General features: G+C 38.5%; 1 protein-coding gene across 1 annotated transcript in view; it reads left to right on the top strand.

Moving 5' to 3' along the window:
* Positions 1-14,039, top strand: part of bin3 (bridging integrator 3) — a 31,780-nt gene that overhangs the window by 5,648 nt on the left and 12,093 nt on the right. Inside the window, exons 2-5 of the mRNA XM_085425187.1 lie at positions 3,815-3,863; positions 7,606-7,646; positions 11,757-11,818; positions 13,395-13,531. Of these exons, the coding sequence (XP_085281313.1) occupies positions 3,815-3,863; positions 7,606-7,646; positions 11,757-11,818; positions 13,395-13,531 (289 nt within the window). The remainder of the gene's footprint in view (positions 1-3,814; positions 3,864-7,605; positions 7,647-11,756; positions 11,819-13,394; positions 13,532-14,039) is intronic.

The raw sequence follows: 14,039 nt of genomic DNA, 5'->3' as shown, positions 1-14,039 counted from the left end.
TCATTCAGTTCAGTCATTTGGTCAATAGCTGGCAAACGACACATCTACCAGTACGCACCGCCAACCGCAAGGTCAAGAGTGGGGTGCTCACCCAGTGAAAAGAGTCCTTCATGGGCTCTGCTGACTGATGCATTCCAGCAGGGCCTGCACACTTGGTTCTATGACGTGAGCGGTTTGACTTCAGGGTCATCATCAGAACAATTCCACTTCCCAGCATCTTCAACTAGCCTTCTGTGCTCCACGGAATATCTGAGGTCAAATGATGCACTATCTTCCTAATGGTGTACACATTTGCAGTTTTATTGAAAAGCCAATGGTTACTCCAGTTGGTGCATTATGTGTCCAGAATCAAGAAGACTGTTATGTCTTTGTTCTTGCCTACGTGCTTTGTTGATAGCAGTGACGTGTATTCTATTACAGCAAAGATTAGATAGCTCATTAAATGTGAGATGACCAACTTTTTGATAATGACTGCATGTGTAAAGAGCCAGTTTAAATGCGTCTTGGTCAAGGAACGGGCAGAATCATGATCCACTGCAGTTCTCCCCAGTTATTTGGTTAAATCCATGTTATTACATAGTTATATGTCTATATGTTTTGCATAGTTATAAAAGCTGTCACTTCAGACTGAGGCTAAAGACCGAGCTGACAAATCTCTGCATCTAATTTTATGTTCTTACCAGTAGTGGGATTTTTCATTTTTTATTGCTTTGATACTTCTTTAAAAACGACTTCTTGCTATGCTGGGTCTCTGGCTAAGTGAGAGAGAGAGTTATTGTAGGGTTTCAACCTAGCCAACAGGTTGGGTTCTGAAAAGCCAATCATACATGGTAATCTACTCTTAAGTCTAATGGTGATCGATTAAAACGTTGGATTAAATAGGAAAGACAGCAACAGTAGCTATTACCGACCGATAAGCATATTTTTAGTACTGCTGCTTTGTGAGAGTACACAGTTACAAGATGAAGATGTACGTCTGGAAGACTCATAGAAACTATGGACCTTTTAGATTTTAGTTCATATGTATTTTTGGGAAGTTTTGGCACTGTTATTTGTGACCTTAATCATGTGTCTTCATAGTTGTTTGAAAAATCCTTATTTATGCGTCTACTCATGCGTGTCATCACTTGGCTTAAATTTGGTTTCAGAAAATTGTGGATTTGAGTTGGTGTAATGCACATTTTCTCTTTGTTTTTAGCAGTCGTCTGACCAGTCCTCTGCCATGTCAGATTCTAGTTCTGAGTTCACAGGACTGGGCTTACCAATGTTTCTAAATGTGACAGCCCCTACAGAAATATTGCTGTGTGAAGAAACAGTAGCAATGATTCTCACAGTGACTACCATCCTCCCTCTTTCTCATTCTCTCCCTCTACTTGCAGTTGCCCTCCCCAAAGCACACTTCACCCGGTGTGTTTGCCAGTTCTCATGAGCAGCTGAAGAGAGTGACCACTTTTTTTTGGCTCTTTGCTGAAGTGCACATATTCTGAATCTATAATGTTACAAGCTTCCTTCATTTTTTTCCCCCCAAAGCAAGTGTGTCATTTGATACATTAAAGGGAAAATTCACACTAATATAGTGACAGTTTAACAGATCCTCTTGATGTAAGCACATTTGGATCCAAACTGCAGAGAAACTGAAAAACCCAAGAGCATTTAAAGCAAACATTTAAATATACGTACCTCTTTTCCTTTATAAAGCACTCTTGCATAATACCCTTCTGTTGTCTTTTTGCTGTGGATGTCATGATTTATAGCTTGACACACCCATTAAATAAGAACAAACTCAAAACCTGCTTCCAAATGTTGGGCAATCTTGGCAAAAAGTTTCCAATCAGTTCCCTGAACTTTTGGTTTAAGGACAACTATATTGATCTTGTAAGATCAGTCAGTCATTTCATGCACCGTACAAAAAACGTATAAACATAATTAAAAATGGCAACTCTCTCTGTTTAATTAATTAATTTCTTATTATTTCTATTACTTTTTCCTCTTCATTTTATACCAGTAGTTGGGCTTAATTGTTAAAACTGATTAGTATCTTTCATTTCTGTAGTGACTTACTTTTTTTAAATTGTAAGTTGTGCCTAAACTGTAGCTTAATTCTACACATAGACTTCAAAGTAAAAGTGTTGCAGATCACCGGTTGTAAATGCATGTGCAGAACAAAAGATTGCGTTAACAAATAGAACCATCATCACAAAATGTATGTTCAGCTATATTAATAGATGGGATATGTAGTCAATGCTTAATGTGTGGTTTAAGTCATAAACTTTCTGCTGATTTCTTCTTATACTGTCTGACTGGGCTGAAGTGCTTCTTTTATGGTTGTTTTGTCTTAAATCTTAACTGATCTTACAAGAGGTAGTGTGGCAGTGTGGAGGCTGTTTCTTCTTGTTTTAACTTTGGGAGAACACCAATCTAAAACTCTCCGTGTTTAAATCTCCAGCTGTTGTGCTTTGGGTAAACAATCCCAAACAGTTTCAAAGACAGGTACGTGGGTATGTAATGCACGTAGTTTGACATTACAGTGTACCTATCACCTCATCGGAGAAAGGTGAGTCAGATGAAGCTGAGTAATTTCTGTGGGTTTTTTTCCATGTTGGCTCACCCAAGTAGTGACATAGTGGGTGAAACTAATCCCCGAGCGAAAGCAGCAAAATGTTTTCAGGGATTTGTAACTGGTTTTTATTCTTTTTATTATTATTATTTACCAAAAAAAGGTTGTCACCAGGTCAAAGTCCTTGTTATAATATCAAGTACCAGAAAGTCAAAATCAATGTAATTCCTAAGCCACCAGTGAAACTTGGTTTTTTTTATGTATTTTCCCCCCAGGCTTAATCATACTGTTTTTGTTTTTTTTGACCATGTTGAGTTTTGTGATTGAGCTGTAGTCAAAAGGATCTTCCTGACACATCTGTAGCTTTCCCTGGTTGCACAATAAGGTCCTACATCACACCCTCACTTTTCCATCTCATTAGTCTACACACCTTTCTTTTGACACAGCTGCTGCCTCACCCTGGCTGTCAGTAGCAACTGTCCATCATGTAGCTTAGATTTCAGACCATTAGTGCAACATCAATGACAACGTACAACATAGAGCAAATCACAATGATAAGGCAGTGTTTTCTGTCTCATGGATATCCAAGGCACTCTGATGCGCTGCAGCAACTTATTAAGGCATAGGCAAGGGTTTGAAATGGGGATAAAAGATTGTGTTTTAACTAAGACGAAACAAGTTTTTTTCTTTTTACTGAAAGTAGAATCTCTGTGTCTTTTGCTTCCCGAGTGAAGAAAAGTTGTACTTCATCCTGAAAATTATGTGAAACTATTGCAGATACAGTGAGCCTCGTAACATGTTTTGGTGTTGATTGTTGTCATGGCTTTGTCTTTTTGAGTCCTGGTATATGAAGGTGGTTTGGGGGGGGGGGGGGAGGGTTGCTATTTTTTTGATGTTATAACATCTGCATTTGATTGCCAGTTGGGGTCATGTAAAATCACACAGATGAGGGGACAACCACTTCTGTTAAGTGACATCTGCTTGCAGTGGCAGCCAGATGTGATCAGTGATGACACAAAGTTAATGTACATGTCACTGACAACATGTGTGAGAGGAACAGGGATTGACAGCCTCAGATTGTCTGTGTCAGTGATCTAAAAGAGGCACTAATACACCGGTAGACCTGAGCTGTCCTTTAGTTGGTCATCATGCAACTGTTGACAATTTAAGCATTCATTAATCTCACCTTTTTGGTAATCATTTCCTGTTGCTTGTATCTGTCAGCACTCATTGCATGTTTTTTCGTGTTCATTTCAGGATCCCGTTCAAGATTGGACAACCAAAAAAACAGATTGTCTCTAAAACTGTAAGTCACAAGAACAAACTTTTACTCTATCCAGACATTCAGGTAAAACAGCAGTTTAAAAGCTGTAGTTGTTGAGCTTCACGAATGGCACAGACCACACGAATAGTAGTCTAAATACTGTCGTCCACAAAGATTTATTAGATGTCAATTTGTCTAAGTCTTTCAAGGGGGCTGAGGTGGTTACCTTGAAGTGACAGTGAGAGGGTGTTCTTCTTGCTGGAGAAAACCACTTCCACCATAATAGGTTTGTGGCCTGGCATTTAGACTGTGAGACAGGGATTCCAGCTTCCTGTGCCATCCTAGGCAAAAACCATGGAGTGGGAGAGATGGTGACAGCTGTGAGTAGGTCCAAACTCAGATTAACTCTGAGATTAAAGCAAAGTTTTACTGTGGGAGTCACAGATTAACAAACAGCTCAGTTTTATCACAATACCTACAAAGGCAATTGTATCATGATATAATTCTGCGGTACATGATGCATTATAGTACACCGCAATATCTATGTTTAAAAAAGACCTTAAAAAGTGAAAAACATTGTATACATTCAGTACAAGCGGTGTCACTGTTGTATGGATTATTAAGATTATTCTATAGTTTACGTTCCCTTGAGTGAGTGTGGAAGGGTCCTGATTTATTTATTACAATGGCTACCACACAACCAGAACAACCTGACACCAATCACTTTATCAGATCCAGTTTTCCTACCCAAGGAACACATTAAGGAGTGGTGGTGAATACGAGTGCATGGTTAGCACGTACAGTAATGCATGGTCAAACTGGTTTTTATCACCAAAAGTTGCTAGTAATATAACTGGTATACAGAAGAGTGCAATAAGTATCTGCCTCAGAATAGCAAATCTAGTCTTGTAGATAAATTCAATGGGAAAATCAGTTAATCTCAGAAGAATGAGTAAAAAAACTAAATGAACACCAGATCTCAACACAAGTGCCCAACACCACATAGCCTGCAGTTACACATGCACACCCCCACACAACAGTGCTCTGAAAAATTCCAGCCAAACAAACAACCAAAGCTGGAATTAAAGTATGAGCGTCAACCACAGTAGCACACCAAAATGTTACTCCAAACAGAAACGTCCACACTAACCAAAATGTCCAAGATGCCAACAAAGAGATAACCAAGCTACTGCAAAGCTCACAGCAATTCAAAATAGTTAATAGAGTCAAAGCTACCAGACAAAACTAACAAGTTAAATATTGTACGCCAGGTACAAATTAAGGAGTAGTGACACATAAGTGTTCTTGGTTAGCACATACAGTAATGCATGGCCAAACTGTTTTTTATCACTGGAAATTGCTACTAATATAATTCCCAAACAACACTCCTCTGAAAAACTTCTAGCATCAAACAACCAAAGCTGTAATTAAAGTATGAGCATCAACCACAGCAGCACACCAAAATGTTACCAAGTTACATATTTTACAACACTATTCAAGTTTAAGTCTACAAATAAACCACTTAAACCTACTTAACTGAGAGACTCATTTGGCTATATTCGCCAAAAAGGATATCTGAAACCCTAAATTCATGGACTTAACAGCTGAGCAAAATACTAGTGCTGCTCTCTTCCAACCGCAAAAACTCTAAATTGATGTACCCGATCCAAACTAATGTTATTTAGAACTGCAATACTAATGATCTGAACTTCTAGAACTTCCTAAGATGTTAGTCACAGTCTAAAATACCATAACAACTTTCGGCTGTACTCAAAAAGCAATTCAATTTAGATGACCATTTAGCAAACTGCAAACTAAGTTGATTAACAAGGGCCCAAACTTTAATCTTACCAGTAGGTCTAAAGATCCTGGACAAGGAAGGAAGGAGTCCACGCAAGAGGTTTAGTTAAATATAAAATAATTTATTAAACATAACCTAGTCATTTTACCTGCATTTCAGCTGCTCAAACCACTGTCCGTCAATCCTGGTGCATAATCCTACAGGTAAAGACCGTGAATACAGTGGGGCAAAAAAGTATTTAGTCAGCCACCGATTGTGCAAGTTCCCCCACTTAAAATGATGACAGAGGTCAGTAATTTGCACCAGAGGTACACTTCAACTGTGAGAGACAGAATGTGAAAAAAAAAAATCCATGAATTCACATGGTAGGATTTGTAAAGAATTTATTCGTAAATTAGGGTGGAAAATAAGTATTTGGTCACCTCAAACAAGGAAAATCTCTGGCTCTCACAGACCTGTAACGTCTTCTGTAAGAAGCTTTTCTGTCCCCCACTCGTTACCTGTATGAATGGCACCTGTTTGAACTCATCATCTGTATAAAAGACACCTGTCCACAGCCTCAAACAGTCAGACTCCAAACTCCGCCATGGCCAAGACCAAAGAGCTTTCGAAGGACACCAGGAAAAGTATTGTAGACCTGCACCAGACTGGGAAGAGTGAATCTACAATAGGCAAGCAGCTTGGTGTGAAAAAATCAACTGTGGGAGCAATCATCAGAAAATGGAAGACATACAAGACCACTGATAATCTCCCTCGATCTGGGGCTCCACGCAAGATCTCATCCTGTGGGGTCAAAATGATCATGAGAACGGTGAGCAAAGATCCCAGAACCACACGGGGGGACCTGGTGAATGACCTGCAGAGAGCTGGGACCAAAGTAACAAAGGTCGCCATCAGTAACACACTACAACGGCAGGGAATCAAATCCCGCAGTGCCAGACGTGTTCCGCTGCTGAAGCCAGTGCATGTCCAGGCCCGTCTGAAGTTTGCCAGAGAGCACATGGATGATACAGCAGAGGATTGGGAGAATGTCATGTGGTCAGATGAAACCAAAGTAGAACTTTTTGGTATAAACTCAACTCGTTGTGTTTGGAGGAAGAAGAATACTGAGTTGCATCCCAAGAACACCATACCTACTGTGAAGCATGGGGGTGGAAACATCATGCTATGGGGCTGTTTTTCTGCCAAGGGGACAGGACGACTGATCCGTGTTAAGGACAGAATGAATGGGGCCATGTATCGTGAGATTTTGAGCCAAAACCTCCTTCCATCAGTGAGAACTTTGAAGACGAAACGAGGCTGTGTCTTCCAACATGACACTGATCCAAAACACACCGCCCGGGCAACAAAGGAGTGGCTCCGTAAGAAGCATTTGAAAGTCCTGGAGTGGCCTAGCCAGTCTCCAGACCTCAACCCCATAGAAAATCTGTGGCGGGAGTTGAAAGTCCGTGTTGCTCGGCGACAGCCCCAAAACATCACTGCTCTCGAGAAGATCTGCATGGAGGAATGGGCCAAAATACCAGCTACTGTGTGTGCAACCCTGGTAAAGACCTATAGTAAACGTTTGATCTCTGTTATTGCCAACAAAGGTTATGTTACAAAGTATTGAGTTGTATTTTTGTTATTGACCAAATACTTATTTTCCACCCTGATTTACGAATAAATTCTTTACAAATCCTACCATGTGGATTCATGGATTTTTTTTTTCACATTCTGTCTCTCACAGTTGAAGTGTACCTCTGGTGCAAATTACTGACCTCTGTCATCATTTTAGGTGGGAGAACTTGCACAATCGGTGGCTGACTAAATACTTTTTTGCCCCACTGTATGTCCAAGTGGGAAAACAAATGCCTTCTGAAGTAATCATTGTTGCTGGAAACAATTATATTTCGCACATGTATTTATTGTCCGTTACAATTTTTGGAGTCATTATTTGTACTATGCCAAAATGCTAATATACCTGCAATGCATTCTTTATTTTAGGTTGAAAGAGACTTTGAGCGAGAATATGACAAACTCCAAAAGTAAGTTTCCATTATGCTTTATAAGACTAATGAGGTAGACAGTGACTAAAGTTTCTCTGTGTTATTCAGAGTTACATTGGTATTAAAATAAACATTTTATATTTTACAAAAATATGCATGTGTTACCAAGTGTTTTCATGTTCATGTATTGTTTGTTTTAGCTTGGTGCTTTGTATATATTCAATATCTTAATGTCTGTCATTAGTCCTTCTGCCAACAAAAAAAAATCTGTAATGTTTTTGTATTATTTATTTTATTCTCATGAAATGACTTAATTTACAATTACTAGTCAGGATTATAAAGTAAATAAGAAATCTGAAATAACTAACAGTTATTTTGACTGCATATTTACATTTTAAGTATTCCTTTTTGCACATGTAGTTTTTCTTTTTTCTTTTCCAGCTTTTGGTAGTTTTGGACACTGTTTTTTCTTGACATGAAATATTAAGACATTTCAAACTTGGCCACAGCTGAAATATCAAATTTTTACAATTTAATGTCATCATGGATATAGAAATTCTGTTAATGGTCTTTATTTCAGTTTCTCTGTGAAACAAAGGCAAGTAGGGATCACATAATTTAAAATTCAAAACTTGTAAGCTCAGTACATCAGGCCCAGTCTTACTGGGAGGCTGAGGTTACAAAAACTCCCTGAGGGCCCAGCAAAATGAGTGGGAGCATCATTTTCCTCTCAGGTTTTGTTGAGTGGGAGGGCCCTTTATCAGGAAGGTGTGGTGCCAATAGACCTTATAGATGAGTCAGAGCAGCAGGCATGTAGAGACATTTAGGTTCTCCACCCTAGAGATCCATATCAACACTTCATGGTGCTCCTGTGGTCTAAATGCAGTATACTTAGTAGTAACTGATACCTGTGTTTGCAGTTTGTCCATCTGACTGAAGACATTTAAATTCTTCTAGTACAAAAATAATCTGTACTTTAACACTCTCCCATATTGAAGTATAGACCAATTTCAACATCATTTTAATTTTAGTGTTTGAATAATCTCTATGATCTATAACATAGAGAGCTCTATTTTCTATTATCTGTAGTACCAGCAGTGTAAAACAGATTTCAATCTCATAGAACTAGCCTTGACGAGAAGAACAGGCAAAACCCAAATGAGATCTGAAAGGTTACATGCAGATGTATATAGTCTCTCTGTATGTGCACACTTTTCCTCTATAACCTGTTGCATCCTCCAAATTGATGATGGTCATATCTTGCCCTCATATCCTGTGTACATCCTGCTGGAAACATACCTGATAATTTCCTCTAAGCCTGAAATATCATTGCTTTGTTATCTGCATGTAGTGTAAAAGTGGCTTTAAAGTGCTAGCTGATAAAGCATTTAACACAAGATCATCTTATTCCTTCCGCTATATATGAAGCATATTTGTACTTCATATGTGTTAAGTATAAGTAGGTATTGACTTGTGGGTTCAGACAAAATTTAAACACTATTGTGGAACAGTAAGTGAAATTCCACAACTTAACCAATATGGATCACAGTGTTTTACTTTTTCTTTGTCGATGTTATTTGATCACTTTTTAAGATCAATATTTTGTAATAGCAGTATAGGAAATCCAAATGTCCTAATATACGGCTGTGCAAGTCTATGTGAAAAAAGTTAAACTATTTCAGTGACAAACTTAAATTAGTCATGTCTAGAGGTATTAAAATTTGATTTAGTCTGGTACAATTCTTGGTTTTAGAGTGATTTACATGGAATTGCAGTTTCTAACCTCAGTCTTGTGTGAAAAGCAATGAGCTGGAAAGCAAATCAGAGTAAAATGGTCATGTTGCAATGTATAAGTGATATATTCAGCAATTTTCTTTAAAAGTCTTGAATGCCTTTCGTTTTCACCACTCTGTGTGGCATGGCGGCTGTGGCTGCATGGGTAGAAGGTTTGGGGCATAGGTACAAGGAGCAGCAGCTGTTCCAGTAGGTTACTCTATTAGCACCTTTTGGGAAGAGACTCCACGCTGGCATGGCACTCATCCAGGATGGCTCTCTCTCACCATCAGTTCTGACAGAGAAGGGAAAATGCAGCAGTATTTTTAAGTAGGTGGTAGTGTCTGGAACATGACTTTCACATGCACAAATAACCATCACAAGAATATATTCTGAGTGTACTGGGCTCAGAGCGCACTGGTTTGTTTACATAGTAAGATACTTTCACCCACTATCTTACAAACTAATATGCATGACTGGCAGGATTATGTTTTTTTTTTTAATTTTCCTGATATTATATTTTTGCTTGGTATTGCTTAGTCTAGTATTGCAGTCTAAACATTTAGTTTGAGTTGTCAAATATCTCTACTTTATGTAATCTCAGACAGAAATGCTAAGATTGACAACATATTACAATTTCAAAATGTTTATGACAATGTCAGAATCAGTTATCAAGTTGCGGCTCTAACAACAAAATGTTATCATATGAAGATTTTATGTCACGTCAGAGTTTAATTGATGCAAAAATGTTCTCAACAACAGAGGAAAACTGTGATGACCTGAACTTGTCACACTGACTCTCCTCGTCCAAATATGTGCTAAAAATTGACTTAATGTAGTGAGACGAACACAGGAAGAATCTCTCTTGATTACTAGATACTCTCCAAATCTTGCCTGAAGCATTGATGATAAATTTACTACAATTTGAAATGCCTGTTTCTGGATATTTGAAACATAAGCGTGCATTTTCATTAATTTAGAGAAAGCCTAATATAGCTTGTGAGACCTAGTTCTATCTAATTGGTGAGAGGGACACAAGAAGTTACTGTGGAGATTGTTCTGACAGACTGTTTTTTTCTTTCCCGTGGTGTGAACAGTATGGGATGAAATTACATCATTTACTGCAAATGACATTTTAGGAACAACCTCCATCTGGTCTGTGGTGATTTAGTATAAAATCCTTTAACGTCAAAAGAAACAAAAGCTTAAAGAGAACATGTTCTGTTTAAAAATATATATATATATAAAAAAATAATTTTACTATTTGTCCTTTCTTGGATAAACAAACAAAAGAATAAAAGAAAATCCATTTGCAGATGAAAATCTAAAACCAAAGTTGTCTGTATGTTGCATTTTGGGAGACTTGAACTTTTCTTTACGGTCCTGTAAATGCTGCTTTTTAATCAGCAGTCATTTTCAAACCCTTCAGTTTAACAGTTTAGATTTGGTTAGTGTACCTGTGAGTATCCTCAATCGTTCTTTGTTTCCCAGCTGCTAAACCGAAAAAAAAATCTAAAACGTTTAATTGGAGCCGCTTGACTTCCAGTTTTGGTTTGCAGCTCTGAAAGAGCTCTACTTGTTCTGCTAGTGTCTTTATATCTTGTGGACATGCACAAAAATGGGATTACCGTTACTGACTTCCTATTTAATATTGTTCTTGAAAAACAAGGATGGAAGCAAAACCTGACTGCACCACATTTTTCATCAAATAGGAGTAGTGTTATGAAGGTAGTCTCAGGGGAGATTCTAAACCCCTTGTTTGCCTTAATTGATATAATGAATGGCATGTGTTTTCAGCCTCCATAGTCTGGTAATTGCCATTTTTAACACACATCAATGGAATATGTGCAGTGGAATGATTGAAGACGTTAATGCTTTTGAGCGGAAATGTAGTTGACTGAAGGATTCACACTATTGTTAATTAGCTAACAGATTTTATGTGGAATCAGTCGAATGTGTAATTCCTTCTTAATCCATATTGTTTTATGTCTTTTTTCGAGGTTTGTGTTTTCTTTATCCTTGTCAATGTTTTTGTCCAACTGAACGGGTTCAGAGGGATTCAGGGATGAATCGATTTGAAAGTATGCATTCCTACTTTTGTAACAGTGGAAAATTTTTAAAAGTTCAGGCCTTGATTTCAATTTTTTAGCATTTAAACAGCATATATCAATTGATAAACCTGAAGGTATCAGTAAAACCAGGCTCACATTAGCAGATACCAACGTTTGACTGATGTATTAATGCATGCCTACAGCTCATAAAGTAAATCTTGACTTCAGTATAGGTTATTAATTAATCCAAGTTAGGATAACTGATTCTTTACTGTACTACGAGACAAGAAGCGCTCTGATAATCAGTCTTCTGCTTGTCCCACAGGCTGGAGGATCAGACGAAAAAGCTTCACAAAGACATGAAGAAAAGCACAGAGGCAGATTTAGGTATGTTCTGTCACTTACTTGGCGTTGCCGCCTGGTGAGCCATTGATCAGCACTTGTTCACCAACATACTTGATGTTACTTGGCATGTTTTTCAGGGCCAGAAAGATGTTTGGGTGCCTGTGTTTTTCTTTTTTTTTTCCTGTGCTGTGTTCGATCTCCAAATGATATGACATGAAACAATTGTGTGTGAGTCTCTACCTTAATCATTTCCTTTTTTAGGCTTTTGTAGCTGTCATAGCAGGTGTGTTTTTTGTTTTTTGACCATGTGATCTATATTCAGTTGGGGATCCTGGTTTACCATCTCTGCCATCATTTATCCATGTATTTGTCTGCCACAAAACTCTTGTTTACTAAAGATTTATTTGCCGATTTGCTGGTTTTGTGTTTTTGTATTTGGGAAGTGGTAGTAGATATGGCCTGTGGTAAGTAGTCACTTGTGGGGGTGGAAGAGCGGGGACGGATGGAGCAGTGAGAGACTTCTTCATTTCCTCTCCTTTGTGCTCTGCAATATGAATGTCTGCATCATCAAAGTGTCATAGCTGTCAGGGCCTCATTATCGTTAATGGATTCCATCTGTTGCACAGGTCCCATCTCCACTAACTGCTACCAAACAAAGAACTGGACCTACTCTGCATGTCAGCACTGCATTTAATACACTTCTCTCTGTATCAAGCCAAATGTGTTTATATGCAGCACTCTAGCGAACGTGCTGACAGTCATCTGGTGAGGGCCAGTAATGTCTTTTTAAGGGATGCTCCTGTACACATGCCAAATTAGGCTAAATAACAGAAGGCAAATAAAATATGTTAACTTCTCTTGCCTCAGGAAATTGTAAAGGACATGAATTTCACCTTCTCCCTCACTGCTAATAACGAGCCCTCAGTTCACCTTTTGATTTTCACGACCCTGTAATTAAAATGTTTGTCAGATCAAGCAATGTATTACTTGTGCAAACTGAGAGAGATGCAGAAACGCTACACCGTGATAATTGATTGGTTGAAAATTGGTCCCAGGGGAGTGTGAAATGACCAATGACTGTTCCAAATCTCTGTAAAGCCCATATTCAGTGCAGCTCCTGTCGTCAGCTTGTGTCTCCTCAGTGCAGCTCATTTGTTTTGACAGTGAAGCCATATACTGATACATGCTCTGTGTCTAAACAAAGTGGCACGAGTGCAGATTAACGGTAATTGATGCTGTCAGTGTAGAAAAATGGCAAAAAATTCTCGTTGCACTGGTGAATATTCAGCGCGGCAGGCAGCCCCACCACCCCCTCAGATTTTTACAATGGGGGCAGCACTGTGCCATTCGAGTTGTGCACTTCCCGACAGGCTCACTTTTGAATACCCTACTTCATATAAAGTGATGAAACGCTTAAAGCTTCAGTTTAATCCACAAAAATTGCGTCCACAATTTCAGAACAATGTAAGAGTCTTACATGGAATTAGATTAAAATGTGTAGATGCAGACATCTTCAGTAACCATTTACAAAATCGGTATTTCTGTTTTCACGAAGTTAACTGTGTTTTAATAGTATTTTCTGCTTTGTGTGTTGCATGCATATTTGCATGGCTGACAGCCATGTCTAAGGCAGCAGTGAAGATTTCCGCAGACCTCTTGAGTAACCCGCTGTGTGAGCAGGATCAGGCCTTCCTGGACTCTATGACTGCTTTCGATACAGCCATGAGAAGGATGGATGCCTTCAACCAAGAAAAGGTAAGACTCTTTCCCACACTTGGCATCTTTATTATATTGCTCTTTTTCTGTTTTGGCTTTTTGACACAGTGATTTTCTTCAAATCGTTTGAAAAAATTCCGTTTCTAACAAGCAAAGTAGGACACTAAACAAGGGTTTGTTTTTTTGTTTTTGTTTTTTTGAAAATGCATGTTTTCATATTTGTCAATATTGTGCTGCCTGTGGACTAAAAACTATCCGTATGTCTTTCCTTCTGCTGTTTTTGAAAAGCATCTGTGGTATGATCCTCTATAAGCTCAAGCTACTGGTTATCAGCTGTGAAAATTGATGCATTTGTGACTCACTGGTGTCTAAAATAACTCATACAATGGATGGGCCTTCTCTGAAGAGGAAAACATGCCTTGCCACAAAATTCACAAGAGTAACTCACAGCTTATGTGCTGAGGTCTGTTGTATTTCTTGCATTACTTCCTAATACATTTGGCTTCAGGTAAAAACATTTTTTTTTTTGCATTGGTAGGTCACCCAA

This window comes from Rhamphochromis longiceps, linkage group LG12 (genome assembly GCF_057381845.1).
Source record: "Rhamphochromis longiceps isolate RC_006_pf linkage group LG12, R_longiceps_female_GT1.1, whole genome shotgun sequence".
Lineage (NCBI taxonomy): Eukaryota > Metazoa > Chordata > Actinopteri > Cichliformes > Cichlidae > Rhamphochromis > Rhamphochromis longiceps.
This window is presented reverse-complemented; position numbering and strand designations above follow the sequence as displayed.